Genomic DNA, 25,748 nt, shown 5'->3' on the forward strand with positions numbered 1-25,748 from the left:
ACTTGGAAGATGTGCGGACTTCAAGTCCCAGAATTCCACAGGCCAGCATGCCGGCTTTGGAACTGTGGGAATTGGAGTCCACCCATGGGTGCCAAGGTTGAAAAAGGCTAGTTGAAATGATGAGTGAGCATGCCATAACTCTAGAGCAGGGGTAGGCAACCTTGGCTCTTTTATGACTTGTGGACTTCAACTCCCAGAATTCCTGAGCCAGGAGAGAGAAAGAGAGAGAGAGGGGGTGGGGAGCACGAGAGAGAGCTGGCTTCAAATTCATTCAGAATTTTAAACCTATCATTGCTGGGTGGGTTTGAGGACTGTGCCAGATCTGTAATAATCATAAATCAGGAAGGAAATGGAAGTTGAGAACATCTGTAGCTAAAGCCTGGCCTAAATTAGGTGTCATATCAACATGCAATGGGGCAGGGACTGGCTGATTCATTGCAGGAAAGCGTAAATGATTCAAAGTCTCACTTTAAGCACTGCAATTTGGAGGTGTCCGCAAATGACGGACAGATATGCCAAAAATCAAAAAGAACAGTGCGCTGTCCAGATCATAGGTGTAGAAATGACATTTTCTTTTTTTAAAAGCAAAATAAATGTTCTCTTCTCCTTTTAGAAAAAAAAAATAATAATTGGAAAACCACACAACCTAGGGACCACTCCTTGTAGCAAAATGATTATTTGTCATTTTTGCTAAACTGATTTCCCGGCTACTCTAGGCAGCTTACGGCAATTAAAAAGGGAGAAATGAAAAGAAGCGTAAACCTAACGGCAGTAAAGCAATGAAACAATAAAATAAACAAGGAAAAAGGGGAAAAAATGAGAATAGATATTGAGTCATTACATAGCTTTTGGCATCTGATCCTTGAGCATCAGATTTGATGGCTGAGTTCAAATGCCAGCTGAGTTGCCCGTGTAAGCTAGCAATGTTGGGTAATCACCATCGTCCCAACTGCTAGTTCTCAGACCCAGGAGGAAGTCCGTCCTGGAGTGGATCATCTCCAAAAGAAACTCATTGAAGATCCCTGGTGGCACAGTAGTTTGGATGCAGTATTGCAGGCTAACTCTGCCCACTGCCAGGAGTTCGATCCTGACCAGCTCAAGGTTGACTCAGCTTTCCATCCTTCCAAGGTCGGTAAAATGAGGACCCAGATTGCTGGGGGCAAATAGGCTGACTCTGTAAACCGCTTAGAGGGGGGACGTAAAGCACTGTGAAGTGGTATACAAGTCTAAGTGCTATTGCGGTGGCTATTGGCCTGTAGCTATCCAGCAGCTTCAATTGCTAGAAATACTTAAGTGGTCTTGACCAAGCATTCTTGGAAACAGTGAGGAATGCTGGAAAGTGAGGTTCACTTTTACAACTCACCTGTTTCCCATTGCAAATTGCTTTATTAAAAGCTTTTTTAAAAAAAAAACTAAGTCAGATGGGACGGGGAGATGATGATTATCACAGGAGACGCCTGCACGATCTGTCAGATGAAAAACACACGATGTTCGTTTACTTCCAATACTGGGTATCTAGATTTTCCAACGGTAAAAACAGGTTGACCCTAGCGCCCCCCCCTCTCCGTTTGAGGGCTCTCTCTTCATATTTTGCAAATAAGTTCTTTCAATCGTCAAGGCTGGGGCCCGCGGTTGACACTGTTCTTCAAGAAAATGTCTCCTCTTTCCCCCCCAAAAAATGTCACCTCATCCATGCCTCTAATTTGGCCAAGAGTCAAAGGCTTATATCCCATAACCAAGGACTATTTCTGCCTCTTCCTTTCAACACTGCCACCAACTCGCTTCTTCCTCATGTGTGCGGTGACGATTACTTTGAGCCCGTGGCCAAACAGCCTGTTGGATGTGTCAATTGTGCACCGCTCAGTACTGAATACTCACCCATTCTTAAGAGTCGTTTTCTAGATGGTTAATCACTAGGACCATCCTACTGTTGAGGGAACGGAGGAAAACCTAAATACCGTAATTGAACAACTTAAGGATGGCTCTCCCTGACAATATCACCGACAGCTCAGCCGTGAGATAAGGTTACGGAGTTGCCGTGGTGATTCTAGATGATCTGTTTGGACGGTCACCTAGGTGGGGGATATCAAGCAGCTAGAGCAGAAAAGCTGATCTGCGATTGGTTTCGAACTGCGGGTCGAGCAGAATCTTCATCTCCCCAAGCCGCTGGATGGATAATATTAGTTTTTCCCCCCCTGCCAAAAAAATGTCTCTAATCTGGACATTTTCCAGGAAGGAAGGAAAGAAGGAAGGAAAGAAGGAAGGAAGGAAGGAAGGAAGGAAGGAAGGGAGGAAGGGGAGGGCTGAGAACTTTGCGATGCCTCAGAACTTTCCTCTGCAGGCTCTCCAATCCCCTCCTCCTCCTCCTCCTCCTCCTCAGAATTGTCCGATTCAGCTGCCGAACCCACAGGCTGACACTGAATCACAACAGTAATTAAGCTGCCCTCTTATTAATGCAGTTGGCCCCAGCGATGTCAATATTCTAATTAAGGCCGACAGAAAGCAAGGCTTGAGACGAAAGCCATCATCAATGAATAAAGAAGCACCGGTAACTAAAGATTGTCACCTGCACGGAAGGATCTCCTTTGTTCTGAAATGCAATTCGGTTTCACTTGGGAGACCAACCGTTTGGATAGGATTAGCATCATGTGAACCTCTGGGATGAGGTTTCAACCAATCTTCCCTGGGCTGGTTTGTTTAGATCCTGCCATGATTGTTCTTGCAAATAGCTCAAGGTAGCATCCAACACACACTATTTTGCCCACAACAACAACTCTGTGAGGTGGGTTGGGCTGAGAGAAAGTGATTGGCCCAAAGACACCCACTGGGCTTTCATGATTAAGGAAGGACTAGAACTCACTGTCTCCTAGCGATTGGTCCAAAGTCACCCAGCCAGCTTTCATGAGTCTCCACTTTCTCAGGGTCTTGCAGAAGAACAGGGTAGAACAACGGCTAATGACCTCCTTTTACCGGTCTGCTATAGAGAGCGTCCTCTCGCAACTGTATTGTGATTTGGTATACTGGCCTGACAGCCGCAGATAGGAAAGTATTACAGAGGGTGGTGAGCACAGCACAAGACATCATGGCCTGTCCCCTGAGACCACTGGATGACCTCGCCAGGGCTCGCTGCCTTGGAAGAGTGAGGAAAATTCTCAGGGACGACTCACACCCTGGTCGGTACCTCTTTACTCTCCTACCATTGGGTAGGAGATGCAGGAGTATAGCCAGCCATACCAACAGGCTGAAGAACAGCTTTTATCCATGGGCTGTCAGGCTCTTGAACAGGAAATAATTTTATAATTTTATGTATGATTGACTTGCAAGGCCAGTGTGTTGTGGAATTAGCTCACATGGTGTAACAAGATGGTGGGTTTGTTGTCACTGTGAGTTGTGGTGGGGGTGGGGGCACAAAGGGAGGCTCAGCCAACCTCAATGTATATACATGGTTGTACTTTGACAATAAAGGTTCATTCATTCATTCATTCATTCAGGAAGGACTAGAACTCCCAGTCTCCTGTTTTCTAGCCTGGTGCCTTAACCGGGAGATTTGGACTGACTCGTTTCACTTACTTTCTTGATTTTCTTGGCCCCTTACTACGTCAGTTCTGTTGAACCATTTCATTCTTTTCAAGTCATTGCTGAAGGACAAGATTGGGCAGATGACGCCAGCTCAACAAGAGCTATGCCAAATTTCTGATTCAACTGTTTCCAAACCTCTTTGGAGATGCCCACACTGATCCTCCCTTGCTCAAAGCGTCCTTTCCAGACCCATCTAGCTTTAGTGGGCCTTGATGCTTAGCATAAGCACAAACATCTCATAACACAGAAAGAAAATTAGAATGGGTGGCCTGTCACCCATTCTCATTCTCTTTCCGCGTTCTGAGATATGGGAGTCTCTACAGTTTCCCCCCATCTGATTCTCCTTGAGTATAAATAGACGGGGGGAAGACAAAACCCAGTTCATTAGTTAAACGCGACACCTGAGCACAGTCTCAAATGGAGCACCTAATCCTCGAAAAGGTAATTCAAGTAGCTATGGTCACCCACTGAATCTTATATAAATTAGATTACTTTGCCGAAGGTGCCGCCTTGCTAGAAATTATTTGCACTTCGGAGCTCCGGCATCCTTGCTCTGTGAATCCGTTCAGGGGAAAGTAAGTAGAAAGTAGAGACCTGCCCCTGTAAAATGGAGTTTGTAATTTGCCTTTGAGGAACTGTGTAAAAGGTGACACGTACAAAAAAACCCCCAAAGGGCGGAAGCATCTCCGCTCTAAATTGTGATAAAACGGTTGTAACTTGGATGAACTACAAAGCTGAAAAATTCTGGTTCTTAATCTGATAGTAGGCAGGAAGGAAGGACTATTTCAATATGATGGATACAAACAAGAGTGATTGATGAATGATCATACGGGTTATGTAAAATTCTGGTTCTTAATCTGATAGTAGGAAGGAAGGACTATTTCAATATGATGGATACAAACAAGAGTGATTGATGAATGATCATACGGGTTATGTAAACATTTGTAAAGCAATTTATAAGAGGCTATTTCTTCTGATTACTCTCCTTATTTCTCACGTAACCGCTTGAGTGAAAATACTGTATTTTGTTTCCTTTTAATACTTCTTTGCTATATCTTCCTTTGGCAAATCCAAGATGACCATGAGTGACTTCCTTAATCCTTTGGATATTGCTGCCGCAGTCCAAGATTGTCAAGGTAAGTTGACATTGGGGTAAATAAATTAAGAGTGGCTTTTACTAGATCAGACCAAAAGCTCAGATGCAGCCCGTTTTTGTGAGGTTTTGATTGAGAAATTTACAAACAGCTGAATTTTGTTGAAACTAGTTCCCCAAAACGGGATGGGTCTGGCAACGAAGCATTTATATTAGGCCACCAATTTAGAAAGTGTTTGGCATCTTAAATCTGTCTTGACCTCTTCAAAAATTGGATGAGGGTGCCCTCTTCTTAAAGTTTGTCCAAAAATATCTCTTGCATTGAGATGTACTAGAAACATATCAATTCAAGAGATATTTTCGGACAAACATTAACCTATGGTGGTTATCTGGCAAACAAGACGGATGTGTTAACTAATCATTTTGATTCTTAAGACTGTAGGCTTCTACTGACACGTTGACGTCCAAATGTGGACTTTTCCTTTTAAAATTGTCAGTCCGTGTTCTGGATTTTTTGTGGATGTTGTCGAGGGAATTGGGTTTAGCATGTTGGCAGAAGTGTGTCTGCGTGCAAGTCTACTAGTCTTGCACGCAGAGGTTTTATAAACTGAGGATCTTTAGTAGTAGGATGTATACAACAAAGCAACAGCTACAAAGATGATTAGGGAACTGGAGGTGAAAACCTAAGAACAGTTGCAGGAATTGTTTAATGAAAAGACGGGCTGACATGATAGCAATGTTCCAATATTTGAGGGGCTGCCACAAAGAAGAGGGTTCTCCAAAGCCCCTGAAGGCAGGACAAGAAGCAACGGATGGAAATGAATCAAGGAGAGAAGCAACCTAAAACTCAGGAGAAAATTCCTGACAGGGAGGACAATTAATCGGTGGAATGGCTTCTCTCTGGATGTTGTGGGTGCTCCAACACTGGAAGCTTTTTTTTAAGAAGAGACTGGACAGCCACTTGTCTGAAATGGTATAGGGGTTGAACTTGTTAAAGAATTTGTTGTGCAGAGGTCTCCTTGTGCTAATAGTAGAGATCAGTGAATTCAGAGAGAGAGAGAATCTACGTTCCTAGCTTCCTCTTATGGCCATGAGAACACTTACACACCCATTGGCCAATTAACAACTTAAAGACATAGCATTATGGTTAATATATTTTCAACCCAACATTGTAGGCTAACACCATAAGCCTAACAGAACTAGAAGACCTCCAAGGTCCCTTCCAACTCTATTATTCTGTCTTTCTAGATATAAAACCAGGATGGCGGAAAGGAGGAAGAGGATAAGTTAACCATCTTTTCTTTTTTACCTAGCTCCAGGTAGTTTCAACTGCAGAGAATTCTTCCAGCTTTCTGGTATGTCCAAAAAGAGCAGCAGCCAAATCAAGGAGATTTTTCAAATTCTAGACGAGGATAAAAATGGATTTATTGAAAGAACAGAGCTCTAGTAAGGATGCTCCACAATTTTGTGTTTTGTGTTCTCTCTCTCTCTCTCTCTCTCTCTCTCTCTCTCTCTCTCTCTCTCTCTCTCTCTCTCTCTCTCTTTCTTATATTCTGAGTACCGTAGATACAATCCTGGTTGTATTTTCATGGGGAGAGGGGAGCCCAAGTCAAGTCTGTGGACTTTCCTTCCCGACAGGCTTGTCTGAAATGGTACTGCAGGTCTCTGCTTTCTCATTTAAAATTGCACCTACACAATGAGAAAACTTTCAGTGTAAAAGGCAAACCTCTTTGAATTTAAATCCTTTTTATGCTTGTAAGAATATTTCTTGAACTGCTGGTTCCACTCACAGGATATACTAACGTCTCTGATCATATAGCAAGAGATTTCAAAATATGAAATTGTTAAAAGACTTAGTGGAAAGCCAAGTAAAAAGACAAAATGCCAAATGACCTAGGGCAGGGGTAGGCAACCTTGGCTCTTTTATGACTCGTGGACTACAACTCCCAGAATTCCTGAGCCAGCATGGCTCAGCTTGAAAACCTCTCCCTTTCCCCTCAGCGCGGCTGGCTCAGGAATTCTGGGAGTTGAAGTCCACGAGTCATAAAAGAGCCAAGGTTGCCTACCCGTGACCTAGGGCAATGTTTCTCAACCTCGGCGATGTTAAGCTGTGTGGACTTCAACTCCCAGAATTCCCCAGCCAGCCTGGAACTCTGGGATTTGAAGTCCACATAGCTTAAAGTTGGCAAGAGTGAGAAACACTGACCTAGGGTTTTGTGTGGCATCCCTAACTTATGAACGCGTCTCGAAAGAGTATCACCACAAGAAATTGCTTTTCTTCTCCTCTCTCTAGTTATTTCCTCCAGAAGTTTGAGCAAGGGGCTCGCTTGTTAACACCGACAGAAATCGAAAACTTTATGGCGACGGGAGACCATGATGGAGATGGAAAACTTGGGGCTGAAGGTATGAGTTGGTTGGCTCAGATTTGTTTGGTCGTGCAATCCCTCTTGAAGATAGCAATGCAATCAACAGATGGGTCTTTTGAGGGAGGAGTAGGATCATTGCTCCAAGCACCATCTATGGAGGAGCTGCTAGCCAAACTCTGAATGTGAACTGAGTAAATGGTTTAAGATGACCCATTCTTCTAGCTTAAGAAATGTAGAGAAGTCCACTCAAAACCTTCCAACTGCTTCTCCTTTTATTGCAGAATTCCGGGAGATGGTACAATCCTAAAGGACCAGAAGCGGCTTGCGTGATGGAAGAACTTCTGTCCAGAAAGAGTTCTCTTGAAACTTTCTGTTAGATGTTTTTGTGCCAGCCATGGCAGTTCCCCAAATAGGTCATCAGATGGAGCAAAGAGGCTTCTTTGCTCCCCTGCAGCCCCATTGGCGAGAGAGTTTTATGGCTAGGGAGGGGCTGAGACCCCCCATAAATACCTCTGCCCAGGGGCTGCTTCTTTGTTCTTGTTCTGCTTCTTGTTCTGTTCTTCTTCTAGTTCTGTTCCAGTTATGCTATGCTAGCTTGCTTTCTTTCTATCTAATCTAACGATGAATAAAGCTTCATATGATTGCATCTCTGCGTGATGCTTTTTACTTGGAAGCACCTTAACGATCCATCGACCTCATGAGAATATCTCACAAGTTGGAAGCAAGAGGATGGTCACACTTTCAAACCCAAGGATCCGTTCTTACGATTTGCCTCCTATTCAGTGGTGTGCTACTACAGGTAGTCCTTCAGATACGACCATAATAGAGCCTGCCCATTACAGTTGTGACAGTCAGTAGATGAATCTGACCCCACATCCCTGCTCTCCCCAATGAATCATTAAACAAACACAAGGTTCATTAAGTGGAGCATGGCATGCTTCAGGATGCGGGAGGCTCTTGGGGGCCAAGTATAGGCCCCCATCTTCCCAAGGCCTCCCCTACCCAAGAAACCCCATGGTCCCTTCCCCACCCCTTGGGTCCCAACTGGATGCGATGGAGGGAAGAGAAGCACTTATGACCGTTGCAGCATCCCCATGGTCATGTGATCCAAATTCGGACACATGGCAACCGACTCATATTTGTGAGGGTCGCAGTATCCCAGGATCACGTAATCCCCTTTTGCAACCGTCTGACGAGCAAAGTCAATGGGGAAGCCAGATTCACGTTAACAGCTGCGTGATTCATTTAACAACTGTGGGAAGAAAGATCGCAAAACGGGGCAAAACTCACTTAACAGCTGCCTTGCTTAGCAACGGAAATGTTGTTGAGGGTTATTGTACACGTGAGTCCATGCACAGTAAGCAAAACCTGGAAGTGGTAAATAGCCAGTGAATGAAAATGTAACTTTTGTCTTCTTATGCAAACAGTATAAAAGCCTGTCAATGTGAAATTGTCACCAATTTGCTTCTGCACAGAAATAAAAGGGTTTGAATTCCACTTTCCTCGACTCCCTGTTCTTTTTTAAAGATCTGTTTTTTATTGAAACTTTATTGAAAGTCCATCCCAACACAAAATGAAAGTGAAAATAAAGATTGTAAAGAAATGGAACAAGGCTCTTGAAGCTGGATCTCTCTGCTAGTCGGTGGTTGAACCTAAAAGGCAGAAGCCACAGTTTACAGCGCATCATTAATCCCTATTTTTGCAAAGACAATTAAATTAACTTCTTTGATTATACGAAAGAATGGATGGATGGATGGATGATGGGAAACCCCTTACAAACTTTCTGCATGAAATGGGGAAAAAGTGCAGTTGTGCAGTTATGAGTTGTGACTTTCTGAATATATATATATATATATATATATATATATATATATATATATATATATATATATATATATATATATATATATATATATATATATATATATATATATATATGTGTGTGTGTGTAATATATATATATATATATATGTGTAATATATATATATATATATATAATGAGGGACGCGGTGGCTCAGTGGGTTAGGATGCTGAGCTTGTCGATCAGAAGGTCGACCTAGCAGTTCGAAAGCACGTAAAAATGCAAGTAGAAAAATAGGGACCACTCCGGTGGGAAGGGAACAGCGTTCCGTGCGCCTTTGGCGTCCAGTCATGCCGGCCACATGACCACGGAGACGTCCTCGGACAAGCGCTGGCTCTTCGGCTTTGAAACGGAGATGAGCACCGGCCCCTAGAGTTGGAAACGACTAGCACCCATGTGCGGGGGAACCTTTACCTTTACCTATATATATAAAATAGTATAGCTAAAAACTGAGCCTTGAAAATAATTCCATAAATTCTGCAATCGTTATTTGCTGCAGAACAAATTGGAACTTCTCCTTTCTCACAATACTTTTGCCCCTGCCTTCCTTCTCATTCACCCAGAATTTTTCCTTCCTTCCTTCCATCCCCTTAGTTTTCATCACGACTTTTAAAACTTTTAATAAACTTTATTTTTTTAAAAAAAAACCAACAACAACCACCCCACAATAACCCGTGATTGCAAAGACAGGCCAGGACTGGGCGGGGTGGGCCTTTCCTTCCCCTGGCGGAGCACTCCCGCGGCGACTACACCTTCCCGGTTCCCCTCGCTCGCTGGCTCCGGGCTCGGCCCGCTAGCCGGCCGGGCGCGCGCGCAGAGCGGCAGGGCGGGCCAGGCGAGGCCGGGGCTCGGGGCGGCGGGCAGGCCGCGGCCGGAGGCGGGCCAGGCGGCGGCGGCGGCCTCCTGCCGCTCCCGAGGCTGCTCCGCTCCGCCCCCCCGGCAGGATGGCGGCGGCGGCGGCGGAGTCGGGGGCCGGGCTGGAGAAGCTGCTGGCACCGACCCTGCTCGGCTTCTTCGTGTACAACCCTCGCCTGGGCCCGCGAGAGGGCGAGGTGGGCGGGCGAAGGGCGGGAAGGGAGAGCGGGACCCTCCGGCCGGGGCGGGGAGGCGGAGGGCCGGCCGGGCCTGCCTCGGGGGCGGCTCTGGCCGAGGGGCAGACCCGGCCCTTCTCTCCGGACAGGCCGAGGCCCAGCCGGGGTGAGGGAGGGAGGGAGGGAGGGAGGCAGCCCGGGGGGGGGGATACGCAACGGTGGGGGGGCTTGAGTGTGTGTCTGTGTGTGTAATAACAAACTGGAGAGAGAGAGAGAGAGACATACATGGGGGAGCTGGTTGTGGGAGTGTCACAACTGGGGGGGCTTGCAGTGTGTGTCTGTGTGTGTAATAACAAACTGGAGAGAGAGAGAGACATGGGGGAGCTGGTTGTGGGAGTGTCACAACTGGGGGGGGCTTGAGTGTGTGTCTGTGTGTGTAATAACAAACTGGAGAGAGAGAGAGAGAAGGGGAGCTGGTTGTGTGGAAGTGTCACAACTGGGGAGCTTGTAGTGTGTGTAACTGGAGAGACACAGATGGGGGGCTTGGTTGTGGGAGTGTCACAACTGGGGGGGGGGCTTGTGTGTGTGTGTGTCTGTGTAATAACAAACTGGAGAGACAGATGAGGGAGCTGGTTGTGTGGGAGTGTCACAACTGGGGGGCCTTGGAGTGTGTGTGTTTGTGTGTGGGTGTGTCTATGTATGTAATAAACTGGAGAGACATAGATGGAGTTGGTTGTGTGTGTGTGTCACAACTTGGGGGGCTTGGAGTGTGTGTGTGTGTGTGAGTGTCACAACTGGGTGTGTGCGTGTGTAATAACTGGAGAGACACAGATGGGGGGGCTTAGTTGTGGGAGTGTTTATACAATTATAATAGGTAAAGGAAGTTGTAGTTGCTACATAATGTGTGTGTGTGGATACATAATAATAATAATAATAAGCCTTTATTGTCAAAGTACAACATGTGTACTTTGTGCATACATGTATGCAGACATATTAATATATTAATATGTTATGTATATATCCAAACTCCTGATGCAGATACTCCTCGACTTACAACAGATCACTTAGCGACCGTTCGAAGTTACAACAGCACTGAAAAAAAAAGTCACCTTTAACTGTTTTTCAAGCTTATGACTGTTGCAGCATCCCCAGGGTCTCGTGATCAAAATTCAGATGCTTAGCAACTGACCCGTATTTATGACAGTTGCAGTGTCCCAGGAACATGTGATCCCCTTTGCAAAGCCAGTGGGGAAGCCAGTCACTTAACAACCATGTTACTAACTGAACAACTGCAGTGATTCATTTCACAGCTATGGCAAGGAAGGTCATAAAATGGGGCAGATCTCACTTATCAACTGTCTCAAGAATAGAAAGTTTGGGCTCATTTGTGATCGTAAGTCGAGGACTACCTAGATAGGGTCTCCTGCTTGAACATGGGGTTGAACTAGAAGATGCCTTACGCTTTAACGCACACTTCTATGCCTTTTCCCCTTTTGCATTCATATAACCTGCACGCATGCACATTTTGCATCCATGTACATATATACTTTGTCTACATGCAAGTTCCATCTTTTTCCACACAAAAAAATATATTTCAGACCTTTAAGGGCCCTATTCACAGACTTGTGAATTAATGTAAAATGCAGTAAGTTGTGAAGGTCTGCAAAGGTATTGCAGAGATATATTTAAAATAATGAATTAGGTGTTTCGTTTCTAACTTCAGGAAGAAAAGAAGATCCTCTTCTATTACCCGAACGAAGCGGAGAAAAATGAAAAAATCAGAAATGTTGGATTATGTGAAGCCATTGTTCAGTTTACAAGGTACCAACAATCCCCAGGTCTGCATGTCTAGTATTTCATTTATTTGTAAGAAATGAAACTTATTTGGCTCTTTTCAGGGTTTTTTTTAAAAAGACTGCCCAGCTGATGATCAGATTAGACCTTTAAGATGTGTGGATTTCAACTCCCAACCTTTTTTCTTTATTTGTTTTGTTTTCCAAAAAAAAATACCTATGAAAAACAGAGGCTGGAAGAATTATAGAACTAAAATTGTCCTGTGAGTTTCTTGGCTAATTAGGGTTTAAACTAAATTTCCCAAGACCATGTCAGTTGGTTTATATATTACTTAAGCAAGGAGGTCTGAGAACATAACAGGATTGATACTTTCCTCCTGTGTGAGTTTTATTCTATTTGTTCACAGTTGGAAATCAAAACAATAATGGGTTATTTTATGTTACCCCTGGTCCAATTGAACATTTAAACTGTGCTGATTCATACAATATTTTTTCTTCTTCTTAGGACCTTCAGTCCTACAAAACCCGCAAAATCCCTACATACACAGAAAAACAGACAGTTCTTCCATGAACCGGAAGAAAATTTCTGGATGGTTATGGTATATAAATACACGATACTGTTCTTTCAAGCAATTTTCTGTAATTCCTTGAATGTGCATCAGGTTTTTTTTTACCCCCTTTTATGTTGAAAATGTCTCTGGGATGGTTTACAGGTGAATAACAGTCCATGCTGTCAGAATCCAACAAGGGGGGAGAGGGCTGGATAGGAGGGGCAAAGAAATCTATCACAGGCCCCATTTCTAAGCTATAATTGTATAATTGGTGGATGCAATGAAACAGTTCACAAGCCTGATGGAATAACTTGCTGGTTGGCAGTTCGATCAGAAGTTGTAGGAGAAGGGAGTGGCAAAACCTGGGGACGGAGTCAAAAGAGGAATCAGCCTAGAATCCCTACACAGCCACAAGTGAACTCCATTGACCCTTATCCAGAGCCAAAATAACCCTCGACTCATCCTCATTTGCCTGCTGTTCTCTAGTTGTCCTCAGAAAGACCTAAAAAAAAGCTAAAACCTGCAAAACAAAATTGCTTAAATGAAGTGTTTCATTCCTTCTTCAAGGTTGTACGGAATCCGGCAATAGAAAAACACAAAGATGGCAAAACAATTGTTGAATATCAAGAAGAAGAGTTACTGGTAAGAATTAACTGTCACGTTGGGAATGTTAGTAAATGCAGCTGTTGTTTTGCTTCTCTTTGAGTTGAACCCTTCAAGGCTTGTCCTTTCTGCCTTTGCCCCAACATCTGCAAACAACTCCTGTGATGTGCACTGCCGTCCTCTAATTTCGCTTTTAACGTAAGGTGACAGCACAGCAGGCGGGCAGTTCTACAGCCCGTAGTGGCGTTGTGTTGTCCTGACAACGATTCATTATCTTTTTTATTATCGTATCAGCTTACTGCATTTTTCCCGGTTCCCAACAAAAAACATCAGCAATTCCTTGGGGTGATTTTTTTTTCTTCTCACAGGCATTCCTGTCTTTGAGACAAAGACCCCGCAGATACAAAGCGTCAAAAAAAGTGATCTTGTCATTTATAGGTTGCTGGAAAAATACTGATTGCCAAGTTTATTTTATTTTTGGAAAACAAGCCTCTGTAACTGAATGCATCCTTAGTCAAAATATCAGCCTTTGTGTCTTTGTGGTAGTGACTTTCTGATTCTGAATCTCTTATAGGACAAAGTTTATAGCTCGGTGTTACAGCAATGTTACAACATGTATAAGGTCAGTTTTGCTATAATATTTGTTAATTAAGCTGGAGTGGGTAAAACAGCCTTTACTTCCCCAATGTAAAATGGAATACATTGCTCCAATTGTTCCAAAGTGTGGGCAGCAGAAATATATCTCCAGGGCTGAATATTTATTGATACGTATGCCGTGTCACATTTCTTTCATATTATTTCTTGTCACGAACTATTCCATTTTTGTATCTGTCCCTTCTGACAGGACGCAGATTTTTTAAAAAAACGGATTATAATCTAGTAGGTTATAGAAAGAAAAAGGAAGAAAGGGCCGATCAGCAATTCCAAGTGATAATCACTTTGGATTGCAGTAGGATGCAAAGGGAATAAATTAATGAATAAAATGGCATGTGATGTGGACTGTCATACATGTATCGTTGATGCGATGTGGACTATTTTTTTGCAATACATTGGTTGAGAGGGAAAGATGTCACCCATTAGCGATCAGAAATATACAGTGCTTGTCATCTGTTACAAGTCTTCTGTAAATAAACTCCTAAGTGCCGTACAAGCATCATTCCTAAAATAATGGGAGTGTAATTTTTTCCTTTGAATCCAGGAAGTTGGAATTCCAGGGCCAAAACTTGGTTCAGCATTTATATCTTGAAAAACAAGCTGTGGATTAAATAATGATTTAATTGCCCCATTGTTTTTCCCCCCCTTGAAAATAACAATTAGCTTTTTAATGGCACGTTCCGGAAGGCCATGGAAGATGGAGGCATAAGGGTTCTGAAAGAAAGGCTGGAGAAATTCTTCCATCGGGTAAGACTTTCCCCCTCTTATAATCTGAACGACAAGTGGATGTTTCAGAAGCTGGCACTGGAATTTCTGCTAGAAAAGTATAATAAAGTTACCGATCGAAGTGAATATATGTAGCTCAGATTTGAAATGTGGGTCCTTGGTGGTCTCTGAGCTTGGTTGTTTTCTTGCAGACGTTTCATTACCCAACTAGGTATCTGTCGGGGGCGGATTATTACTCCCCTATCAGAGGAGGACGGACCGTGGCTCATTCGCATGGTGAACATCAAAGAAAGAAATCCGAGGCATATTCTACTGTAAACTTTTAATGAGAAAACAAAAGACCTAAACTGACTACATTCTCTCATCAGGCAGAATAGAAAGTAAGAAGTAAAGGAGTAACTCTGAGAAACTTTTTCTAGACATGCACACAAAACAGTTTGAAACCATAACATGGCTGGACATGTGAGATTCACTATGGTTACATGATAAGATAGTCACACAGGTGCAGAGAGCAGGGGAAAATGTACAGATAGAAATGAGCTGCTGGCAAAACCAAAAAAAAAACGGCAGTGACAGTATTATCACCAGTGTTATTTCTAACATCTAACACCTAGCGCTGATAAAATTACCTAGTTGGGTAATAAAACGTCTGTGAGAAAACAACCAAGCTCAGAGACCACCAAGGACCCATAATCATTCTCTTTCTCCACCTCTTCCTGCCCTCCCCTTCCCTCCTCCTCTTCCTCGCCACAAACCCTACTCCCTTCTAGCACTGAGGATGTTACCTAGTGTGAGAATGAAATGTCTGCAAGAAAAGAACCGAGCTCAGAGACCCTCAAGGGCCTATATTCCTTCTCCTCCCCCTTCTCTTCTTCCCTCCTTTTTCCTATTCCTTCTCTCTCTTCTTTTTTTCTACTTTGCCTCCTCTTCCTCCTCCTCCTCCTCCTCCTCCTCCTCCTCTCCACAAACCCCACTCCCTTCTGGCCCTGATGATGTTACCTAGTTGGGTAACGAAACATCTGCAAGAAAATAACCCAGCTCAGAGAGCAGCACATAACGAGTTAGAATTGATGGACGGATGGAAGGGTGGGGTTACTTAAAATCCTGGCAAAATTCTATGGTAAGACGAGCAGAAATATCCACTAGACTTTTTTTTTTAATTTGGTCTCAGCGCTTACTTTCTCCTGTAAGTGTTTATCTGGAGAACGTTGGATCAGCTGATTATGTCCCACCTAGCAGTTCGAAAGCACGTAAAAAATGCAAGTAGAAAAATAGGGACCACTCCGGTGGGAAGGCAACAGCGTTCCGTGCGCCTTTGGCGTCTAGTCATGCTGGCCACATGACCATGGAGACGTTCTCGGACAAGCGCTGGCTCTTCGGCTTTGAAACGGAGATGAGCACCGGCCCCTAGAGTCGGAAACGACTAGCACCCATGTGAGGGGGAACCTTTACCTTTTTTAAATAAAATTTTCCCATGACCATCGGTCCCTAAGCTCTTTGGATGCCGCCCCCAATCACCGCCGTCGTAGCTTTTGAGTCCTTCCACTTTGCAGCTGATCGTCCTCTTCTCCTTCCCTTGGTGTCCCAGTACTTGCAAACGCTCCAGTTGCAGCACTGCGATCTGCTGGATGTCTTCTGCGGCATCAGCTTCTTCCCGTTAGACAAGATGACCTACTTGAAAATCCAGTCCTTCATCAACAAGATGGAAGAAAGCTTAAGCCTGGTCAAGTACACGGCCTTTCTGTACAACGACCAGCTGATCTGGTGAGGACCAGAATGCCTCTGGGGAGCTTCAGCAGGTGGCTGTCGTGGTGGAGTGTGAAATATATGTGATAACAGGGCGAAGTAGGGCGCTCGTGTGCGCAATCATTGAGTAGAATCTCTCTGGGCACGCTTAGCATTCTTCCCTGCACACGTCGGTCTCGCCATAAGAGTAGGAATGTGACACGGATGGGACCTACTGGCAGAAGGAGGAGACAATTCCCCTTTATTTCCCAGGCCACAGGATATACTCTTTCCTTGTCAAGCCACCCGCTTGTCCAAATATGCTTTTCGCTAATTGCTAAATTCTTAATCCAGCTGTCTCCTACCTAATCTACTTTGGCAGTCAAAAGTAGAGGCTTTTTTTAAGAGTAGACTGGACAGCCGCTTGTTTGAAATGCTATCGGGGGTCTTCTGCTTGAGCAGAGGGTTGGACTAGAAGACCTCCCAAGGTCCCGTCCAACTCTTGTTATTCGGCTATTCATTTTTTCCTAGGTCAGTTGGAAAGGAAACGGAGCAGTTTTTTTGAGCACGGGACTAGCTGAATAGCAGCCGTTGTTTCGGACATAAGGACCTCATTGTTGCCAACTGCATGCCAGGGGGAAATGATTTTTTTTTAAAAAAAAAAAAAATCCAATACTCAGCTTCCCAGAATCTTAGTTGGTTTCCCCCCCCCCCCGAAATTTGGAAGAACAGCTTCAATTTTGAAAGAGAGAAAGCCCGTGCCCAAGCTGATTCTCCCCCCCCCCATCCTCTTTTTGACCTTACACAGAAAAAAAAATGTTGGATTTTAAACGCAAACGAAAGAGGGCTTTGTGCAGCTTGTGACATGGATGTAACAGAAACCAAAAGGGCTTCTCTTCAGCTGTGTTTGCTTTTAGGGTGTTTAATGACATGGCACAGCTGCCGGTGGCCTCCAGTTTCACTTTCAGAGCGAGAGCTCAAAAGGGTTTTTCTATTCAGAAGAAGTGATTAAGGGGCCGAGAGAAGAGGCTTGCGATTAATAATAATAATAATAATAATAATCAGTACTTTTTTTGTAAAACAAAAAGGTGCCGGAACTTACACGTGTCATACAACCTGCCTTGCCTACCCTACAAGGTTCCATCCAAAAAAGGTGCCGGAACGCCGTTCTGAGCGTTCTATGAAAAAAAAAGCCCTGATAATAATAATCAATAGAGCTCTGCCTAAAATAATTACCAACTTGAATGGGTTTCGAAGAGGCTCCTCCAGGTTTTAATATAAAAGGTTGACTTCAGATTTGAGGCATTTGTTTGACTTTAGTTCTGCACATTGACCAGTTAAAGTAGCAGTAGTTCGTAATTTTGGGATCATACCTGACGGGGGATCCCTTCCCAGCCAATTTCCTTGGGAAATTGGTAATTTGTTGGCCTGCCTGTAGATCAGGGGTGTCCAGCCTCGGCAACTTTTAAGACCTGTGGACTTCAGCTCCTAAAATTCCATGCTGACTGGGGAAATCCTGGGAGTTGACGTCCCTAAGTCTTAAAAAGTTGCCCATGTGAAAACGTCTTCTGTTCCTGAGATCTGGAGCAGCTGCTGTCAATCAAAGAACTCCAAAGCCAACGGTCTGTCCCAAACAGCCTAGGGAAGTTCATTGGGAAAACCCTGCAAGTTCTCGAAAGAGTGGGCACGCCGAAAGATTAAACGTGCTTTAAGTAACCTTTTTAACCACCGTCCTAGCAGTTTGAAAGCACGCAAATGCGAGTAGATAAATCGCTACCACTCGGGAAGGAAGGTAACAGCGTCCCGTGAATCTTTGGCATGCAACCACATGACCACAGAAATTTTCTTCGTGCAACGCTGGCTCCCTCAGCCAAGAGGTTAGCCCCAGAGTCGGACACGACTGGACAAGGGGTGACTCGTTACCTTAATTTTCTTAAACTTCACAGGAGTGGATTGGAACAAGAGGACATGAGGATTTTGTACAAGTACCTCACTACCTCGCTTTTTCCAAGACACATGGAACCTGAGGTGAGTTGGGTGCCTTGTCTCTCCCCCCCCCCCCCCCCGGGAACATGTGGTAACCCTGGTTTAATGAGAAATAATGTCAGGCGCAAATCTCATTTGCTTAAAAAAACCCAATTCCCTCCAAAACTTTCCTTGACTTATCGCTTCTCTTTCAGCTAGCCGGAAGAGATTCCCCCGTACATATAGAAATATCCGGAAATCTGCAGCATTATGGGAGGTAGGCATTCCTTATCTCTTGTCTCTTTTCATGCCTGGCCGGGGGGGGTGTTCTTCAGTCCGAGGGTCCCCAGGTCTCGTTTGCACCCCTTCCCCACCCACCAGCACCAGCGGCTGAGAATGGGCAACGGTTGGTTGCTGCCGTTTTGAAATAGCACAAAAACTAATAGGCTTGAAATTTTTAACACGGTTACATGGACAACAGCAAGGTCTTTCCCAAACAGGAGAAAATTGAGAATCCTGGCCTCTCCCCATCGAAATGACATTTCCCGATACTCCCATATTACACCCCTCCTGCGTGAGCTGCATTGGTTACCGGTTGCCCTCCGGATAAGATTTAAGATGCTGGTACTTACCTTTAAAGCCCTACATGGCTTAGGCCCGGGATATTTGCAGGACCGTCTGCTGCCGGGAACGACTGCCCATCGCCCGGTGCGCTCACACAGGGAGGGCCTCCTCAGGGTGCCGTCGGGTAGACAATGTCGGCTGGTGACCCCCAGGGGGAGGGCCTTCTCTGTGGGAGCGCCAGCCCTATGGAACCAACTTCCCCTTGAGATCCGGATGGCCCCGGATCTCCGGTCCTTTCGTCGCGGCCTTAAAACATTTCTTTTCCATCAGGCTGACCTGGACTGACGATAGAGATTTTTAAAAATGTTTTTTAATATTTTATCATTGGGGCTTTAATTTAATTTTTTTTAAACATTTGTATTATTGTCTTTTATTGTTGTTAGCCGCCCTGAGTCCTTCGGGAGATAGGGCGGCATATTAAGTCCCAAAAATAAATATTTTTATTTTTTATTTTTATTTTATTTTAATTCCATTTATATCCCGCCCTTCTCCGAAGACTCAGGGCGGCTTACAAGCTTAGCAGTAGCCTTCATTCTATGTATATGCCTGCTTATTAGGGCTTTCACACACACCCCAAGCGGCATTATTACAAAGTCAGCTTAATTGCCCCCAACAATCTGGGTCCTCATTTTACCTACCTCGGAAGGATGGAAGGCTGAGTCAACCTTGAGCCTGGTGGGACTCGAACCTGCACTAATTGCAGGCAGCTGGTGTTACTTAAGGAGGCATTAGCCCACTGCTCCACCAAGGCTCTAAATAAATAAATAAATTTCCAACTTGGCCTGTTGTTATCTTCATTCACCCCCATTGCCAAGGGACGCCCCCAGCTACTGAACACTGGCCCGTTGCAGTTTAGCAGTCGATCATTTTGGTTCTCTTCAGGATCTGATTTGCTTGATCTGCTGATATTTATCCAAGACTCCTGTGTGTTAAAAGCAAAGAAACGGAGAAGGGATTCATTTGCTTATCAGCTCTATTAAACCTGGCTAGATGTCTTGGGTTAGAAAGCTATAAATGTGGCCTTTTCAGATTTGGGCCAAGGTCTTAAGAGTTGCATGTGGAAAGATCCTATCTTTGCTTTTTAGGTTCCTTACTGGGCCTCTGAATCTGAATGACCCAGAAGCAAGATGCAGATTCCCCAAAATATTCGTGAACACAGACGATGCTTATGAAGAGCTTCATTTGATTGTGTATAAGGTAACTTGCCTTATTTCTGTAAGATGTAGTGATCCTCTAATTTGGATGGAAAGGGTCTATGCCCTAGATCAGGGGCCCCCAGTCCGTGGACCAGGACCGGGCCACGGCATGCCAGCAAACGGGCCGCAGAAATGAGCAAAGCCCCATCCGCGGGATGCAGGCAGGCATCACACAAAACCACGCACCCTCCGGTCAACGGAAAAACCTCTCTCTGTGTAACCAGTCCCTGGTGCCCAAAAGGTTGGGGACCTCTGCTCTAGAGTCTAAACCTCTGTTCCTCAACTTTACAACTCGCAAGATACACGGACTTGCAACTCCCAGAATTGAATGGCTGGGGAATTCTAGGAGTTGAACTCTACACAGGTCTTAAAAGTTGTCAAGGTTGGACCCCCTTGCCGCCTTCTGGAAGTTATGGTGAACCTGCGATTAGGATCCTACCCTTCTTGGCTTACAACTCTCATAATCTCCATCCCTTGGCCATGCTAGCTGGGTTTGATGGTAGCTGGAGCCCAATTTTGGTGGGGTACCAGGCCTTCCCTTTCCACAGTCTAATAAGTTACCCTTTCATCTCAAGAGAGCAAACCTCCAAGCAGAAGCCTTTGTTCATGCTAGCTTGGGCCAACATCCTTTACTTAGCCGTAGAGCGGGACTGCAGAAATGAGATCACTTGAAAAACGGCTGGTATGATCCATCTTTTGTCCCTTCCAGGCAATGAGTGCAGCTGTCTGCTTTATGATTGATGGTGAGTATCAAATAATAATTGTTGAAATCACTGTTCCTGTCTTGGGTCCCCAAATCCCATCCTCTGAACATTCTCCGTGGGCGTTTGCATGTGAGCTGTGATAGTCCGTCCTCTGTAAGATTTCCAGAATTTTGTCATGATAGAATTGTTTGAACTATTTTCTGTTACACACGAAAGCGAAAATACCATTTTTTTTCTTCCCTTGTCCAAGAGCCACAATTGGCCAGCGAGTCATCAACCCCCCCCAAAAAAAACCACCTCAGTAATGAAGTAAAGATTTGTCTAAATTGGAGCAGCCTGTGGCTTCCGGAGCTGTTTTCCTATTCCTTTGAACTCAGCAATGTAGATGCTTGTAGCGTACATCTTCAAATAGCAATACCAAAAATGTTGAGGGGAAAAATTCCACACCTGAATAAATCAAATAAAACTCCTGGGACCAACCCGTAGCAGCGCCTGGCCCAGCCTCTATTATATAGGCCAGTTTGGCACGGTGGTTAAGGTGCTGGCCTAGAAAGCAGGTGTCTGTGAGTTCTAGTTCCACCTTAAGCATGCAAGCCAGCTGGGTGACTGGGCCAATCACCAGGAGATGGTGAGTTCTAGCACCGCCTTAGGTATGAAAGCCAACTGGGTGACTTTGGGCCAATCACCAGGAGATGGTGAGTTCCATCACCGCCTTAGGTATGAAGGCCAACTGGGTGGCTTTGGGCCAATCACCAGGAAATGGAGAGTTCTAGTTTCATCTTAACCAGGAAACCCAGCTGGGTAACTTTGAGAAAAGTCCCTCCCTCTCTCAGCCCAACCGACCTCACAGGGCTGCTGTTATGGGAAAAATGAGAGAAGGCAGGGCAATCAAGCGTCTTCATTGCCTTGGGTTACTTACAGAAATAACAAAGGTGAGATAAAAATCCAGCCCGTAAATAAATCTCATCTCTCCCCACACCGTGGCTCTGAGACTTTACTACCCTCTGCCCCGAACAATTGCCTGCCATATTAACAATTGTTCATACTCAAGTTACCTTTAAGCAGGTGTATATTTGCTCACTAATTTGGGAGCAGAGCGGCAGGGTTATTTTATTTTATTATTATTATTTTTTTAAAAAAATGCTCTGCCTTTTCTGGAAATACTGAGAACCCCAGTCTGACCAGTGCCTTTCAGATTCCTTACCTTTGGCAGATAATTTGGTATGCCCAAGTCTCGGCCCCTTGGCATTTATGCAAACTGGTCTCTTGAGGGTCTGGGCCTTGCATGTGTCATCCTAAGGCTAAGCCCTCGACCTTTTTTTAAAAAAAAAAATCCCATTTATATCCCGCCCTTCTCCGAAGACTCAGGGCGGCTTACAATCTAAAGCACAAATCAATGTGCTTAGCAATAGCCTTCATTCTATGTATATGCCTGCTTATTAGGGCTTTCACACTCCCCCCAAGCGGCATTATTACAAAGTCAGCTTAATTGCCCCCAACAATCTGGGTCCTCATTTTACCTACCTCGGAAGGATGGAAGGCTGAGTCAACCTTGAGCCTGGTGGGATGCGAACCTGCACTAATTGCAGGCAGCTGGTGTTACTTTAAGGAGGCATTAGCCCACTGCTCCACCAAGGCTCAGACCTTCCCTCTGAGCCACGTGGATCTGCCCTTCGTGCTCGAGGTGGAACAATTCTCACCTTTATTCTCCCCTCCTCCTCCCCTCTTCCCCAACTCTTCCCCAGCCTCTGTGCAACCTACGTTGGACTTTTGCCGCCGACTGGATAGCCTCGTGGGGCCTCAGCTTACTGTATTAGCTTCGGATATCTGTGAACAGTACAACCTCAAGAAAAGGATGTTGGGGTCAGTTCCTTTTAAAAAAAAATGGGGGGTGGGGGGGGAATAGGGAACGGCACCTTCTTAATAAGGGACAGGTATTTAAGAGCCGCAGAAATGTCCTTAGCGGCGCGGTCCGTTTCAATTGGCCAAGCAGATGATGATTAAAGAGCAGGATCTACGTTAAAGCGGTCTTTCCCATCTTTTCAATCCTCCCCGTTTTCCGGAGTAAGGAGTAGCCATCCCTCTCTGATTCCCACCCCAGTGAAGGACACGGGATTCCCCCAGTGGGGATAGTTTGCAAGTTTGGGTTGAAGTTGACCCTGACAACAACCTTGTTGACTGAGGGAGCAGAGACCGGGACAGAGGACGTATCGTGCGAAGCCCGAAAATGGGAGATACCATCTTTGGCCGATTCATCTCCTTGTAGTTTGTTCTCCTTTGCTTCCTTTGTTAAGCAAAGGAAGGTTCAGCACTCTTCCCATGTCAGGTTGATAGATGAACAAAGTACTAGGACAGGGGTCCTCAAACTCGGCCACATTTAAGACTTGTGGACTTCCAACTCCCAGAATTCCCCAGCCAGGACCCCTGTACTAGGAGATCCCGCGCTGAAATATATCTTCATCCTGTTTGCGGAAAGAGCGGTGATGCCTCCTTTGACCTCTCCCTTCATCTCTTTCTTAGGTCCGAGAAGGACCCTCAGTTTAAATTCATCTACTTCAATCATATGAATCTGGCCGAGAAAAGTACCATCCATATGAGGAGAACGTCAAGTTCCTCCCTCACATCTGTCCATCCTGACTTGATGAAGATCCTTGGCGATATCAACAACGATTTTACGAGGTACCCTCTCCCAGAGAGAGAGAGACAGAGACGGAGAGGGGGAGGGAGGGAGGGAGGGAGGGAGGGAAAGAGAGAGAGAGGAGAGAGAGAGAGAGTGAGAGAGTGTAAACCACTTAGTTCCTAAGAAAATGCTGTGGATATTTTGTTTAATCCTCAATTGATTTGCTGATTTTTTTTCAGTGTCTCCCACCCCTCACCCCCAATTTATTTCTAACTGAGTTCTTTATACTTCTGAAAATCTGATCTCCAAACTTGGTTGTTTTCTTGGAGACCTTTCATTACCCAAACTAGGTAACATACACAGTGCTAGCACTGATGAGGTTACCTAGTTGGGTCATGAAACATCCGCAAGAAAGCCACCAGGCTGAGAGACCACCAAGGACCCCTCATTCCAACCCTGAGCTACCAATATTTTCTTTTTTTTCTTTTTCTGTTGTTGTTTTTTTTGGAATCTGATCTCTTTGTTAAAAGGGTGGACGATGATGAGGAAATCATTGTGAAGGCTATGAGCGACTACTGGATTGTCGGCAAGAAGTCTGATCAGCGGGAACTGTACGTTATTTTGAGTCAGAAAAACGCCAACCTAATTGAAGTGAACGGTAAGGAACTCTTAAAACTCTTTAAAAAATATTAAATCGTCTGTCCATTCGGCGTCATTTTCCATCTAGAACCGTCATTGTCAAGCACGAGAGAAGAGCAGTGAGGAGGTTGGTGTAAAAATCTGAGGCAGAAGAAACAGAAGGAAATGCAGATATGAGTGAGGCAGACCTAGAATTTGCATTTGATTCAGTTATGTGTAGTATAACAGAATAACAGAGTTGGAAGGGGCCATGGAGGTCTTCTAGTCCAACCCCCTACTCAAGCAGGAAACCCTATACCATTGCAGACAAATGGTTTGTCCAATCTCCTCATGAAAACCTCCAGTGATGGAGCACCCACAACTTCTGGAGGCAAGAAATTCTACTGGTTAATTGTCCTCACTGTCAGGAAATTCCTCCTTAGTTCCAGGTTGCTTCTCTCCTTGATTAGTTGCCATCCGTTGCTTCTTGTCCTGCCCTCAGGTGCTTTGGAGAATAGCTAGACTCCCTCTTCTTATGTGCTCTGAAGACCTGAGATCCTTAAGGCATCACTTCCACCAGATGTGTGGAGGCAGTGATATCCCTCCTAGCTTGGAATTCTGGGAACTGTAGTACGTCTCAATCAAGGAGGTGAATTCCAGAGAGGCTGTGCCAAAGACTTTTAGTAGACTTGATTACTGATATTCATTGATCATCTTTTGTATGTGAAGCTGAACTTTTCTGAGTAGGCACAAAATTTTGTAGTTGCCTAGACCAGTGTTTCTCAACCTTGGTGACCTGAAAATGTGTGGACTTCAATTCCCAGAATTCCTCAGCCACGTGGGCTGAATTCTGGGAGCTGAAGTCCACGCATTTTCAGCCCTTTCAACGGTTCCAAGAAGGCTCCACACCCATTTGCACCACTCAGGTGACCTTGAGGACACAGATAAACCTCCAAGTGGCCTCAACGACTCTCTAAAAGGAGGCAAACGGCCAGCTGTCTGCAAGGAGTATAAATCCTTCCATTCCCCACCATCCAATCAGAGCTGAGGAAGCTTCTGGGATGAGAAGCGAAACGTCTTCAAAGAGGGAAAAAAAAAAGTCCAGTAGCCTCGTGAAAAAAGCACCGTTGACCTGGAGGACTGAGAATCTCCATAGACAGATAGTTCTGAAGCTTTTTGTAGGCTGTCCCTCCAAAATAAATGAATAAGTAAAATTTTTAAAAATGGCTCGGAACCATAGAAATAATGCAGAAATAGGCAGCCTTCAGGAAACCTACTAAAGATGACGCTTATTGTCCTACTGATGGTAACTTTTCAACACTGAGTGCTTCTTTCTTTTAAGCTGTAAAACCCATTCTGTGTATGTGTGTGTGTGTATATGTGTATATATGTATATATGTATATATGTATATATGTATGTATATATATATTCTATGTATAGCAGGCTTATACATAGAATGAAGGCTACTGCTAAGTTTGTAAGCCGCCCTGAGTCTTCGGAGAAGGGCGGGATATAAATGGAATTAAAATAAAAATAAAAATAAAATAATTCTTTCTCCCTTTCAGAAGAAGTAAAGAAACTTTGTGCAACCCAGTTCAACAACATTTTCTTCTTGGATTGATCAGCCGTGGCTCTCACTCTTTGAAGACAGCATCAAGACCCCTAAAAGGCATAATTTGTTTACTGGGACCAGCTCATTGAGTCACATTACTGGCCGGCATAACGACAATAGTAAAGCAATACTTGCTTTGTAAAGAATCCGCTTTCTACAAAAATCATGTCCTTGCCTGCCATACCCTCTCTTTTTAGATTTTAAAATATTTATGTTCCAATGGATTAAACTTGGTCAGACTGAAACCTGTGTCCGTCCTTCCTTGTCTCTGTCTGTCATTGTGTAACTTATTTTACTGGAATAATAAAACTTAAGATGTTACCATTTTAATAAACTTTCTTCCTCTTGCGGTTCTCTGTCACAAAATAAGCGTGTTTTATACGGCTGCTGCCTGCCTGCCTTGTGATGTTTTGACGGCCTGGAAAT

General features: G+C 44.6%; 2 protein-coding genes across 2 annotated transcripts; both read left to right on the forward strand.

Moving 5' to 3' along the window:
• Positions 1 to 252: 252 nt before the first annotated feature.
• Positions 253 to 7,407, forward strand: LOC308674009 (parvalbumin, thymic CPV3-like). Its single transcript, XM_081338140.1, has 5 exons — positions 253 to 1,128; positions 4,655 to 4,715; positions 5,986 to 6,118; positions 6,966 to 7,075; positions 7,320 to 7,407. The coding sequence occupies exons 2-5, from the start codon at positions 4,655 to 4,657 to the stop codon at positions 7,343 to 7,345; spliced, it is 330 nt and encodes a 109-aa protein (XP_081194266.1). The 5' UTR covers positions 253 to 1,128; the 3' UTR covers positions 7,346 to 7,407.
• A 2,139-nt stretch (positions 7,408 to 9,546) lies between these two features.
• CCZ1 (CCZ1 homolog, vacuolar protein trafficking and biogenesis associated) lies at positions 9,547 to 25,567 on the forward strand. The gene is made up of 15 exons (XM_081338097.1): positions 9,547 to 9,951; positions 11,654 to 11,751; positions 12,229 to 12,322; positions 12,842 to 12,916; positions 13,452 to 13,499; positions 14,195 to 14,278; positions 15,846 to 16,021; positions 17,929 to 18,010; positions 18,163 to 18,224; positions 19,657 to 19,768; positions 20,477 to 20,510; positions 22,217 to 22,334; positions 22,992 to 23,150; positions 23,622 to 23,749; positions 25,276 to 25,567. Exons 1-15 carry the CDS (start codon positions 9,844 to 9,846, stop codon positions 25,329 to 25,331), a joined length of 1,434 nt encoding a protein of 477 aa, XP_081194223.1. The 5' UTR covers positions 9,547 to 9,843; the 3' UTR covers positions 25,332 to 25,567.
• The last annotated feature ends 181 nt before the right edge of the window (positions 25,568 to 25,748 follow it).

Source organism: Vipera berus (assembly GCF_964194415.1).
Source record: "Vipera berus genome assembly, chromosome: 13".
Lineage (NCBI taxonomy): Eukaryota > Metazoa > Chordata > Lepidosauria > Squamata > Viperidae > Vipera > Vipera berus.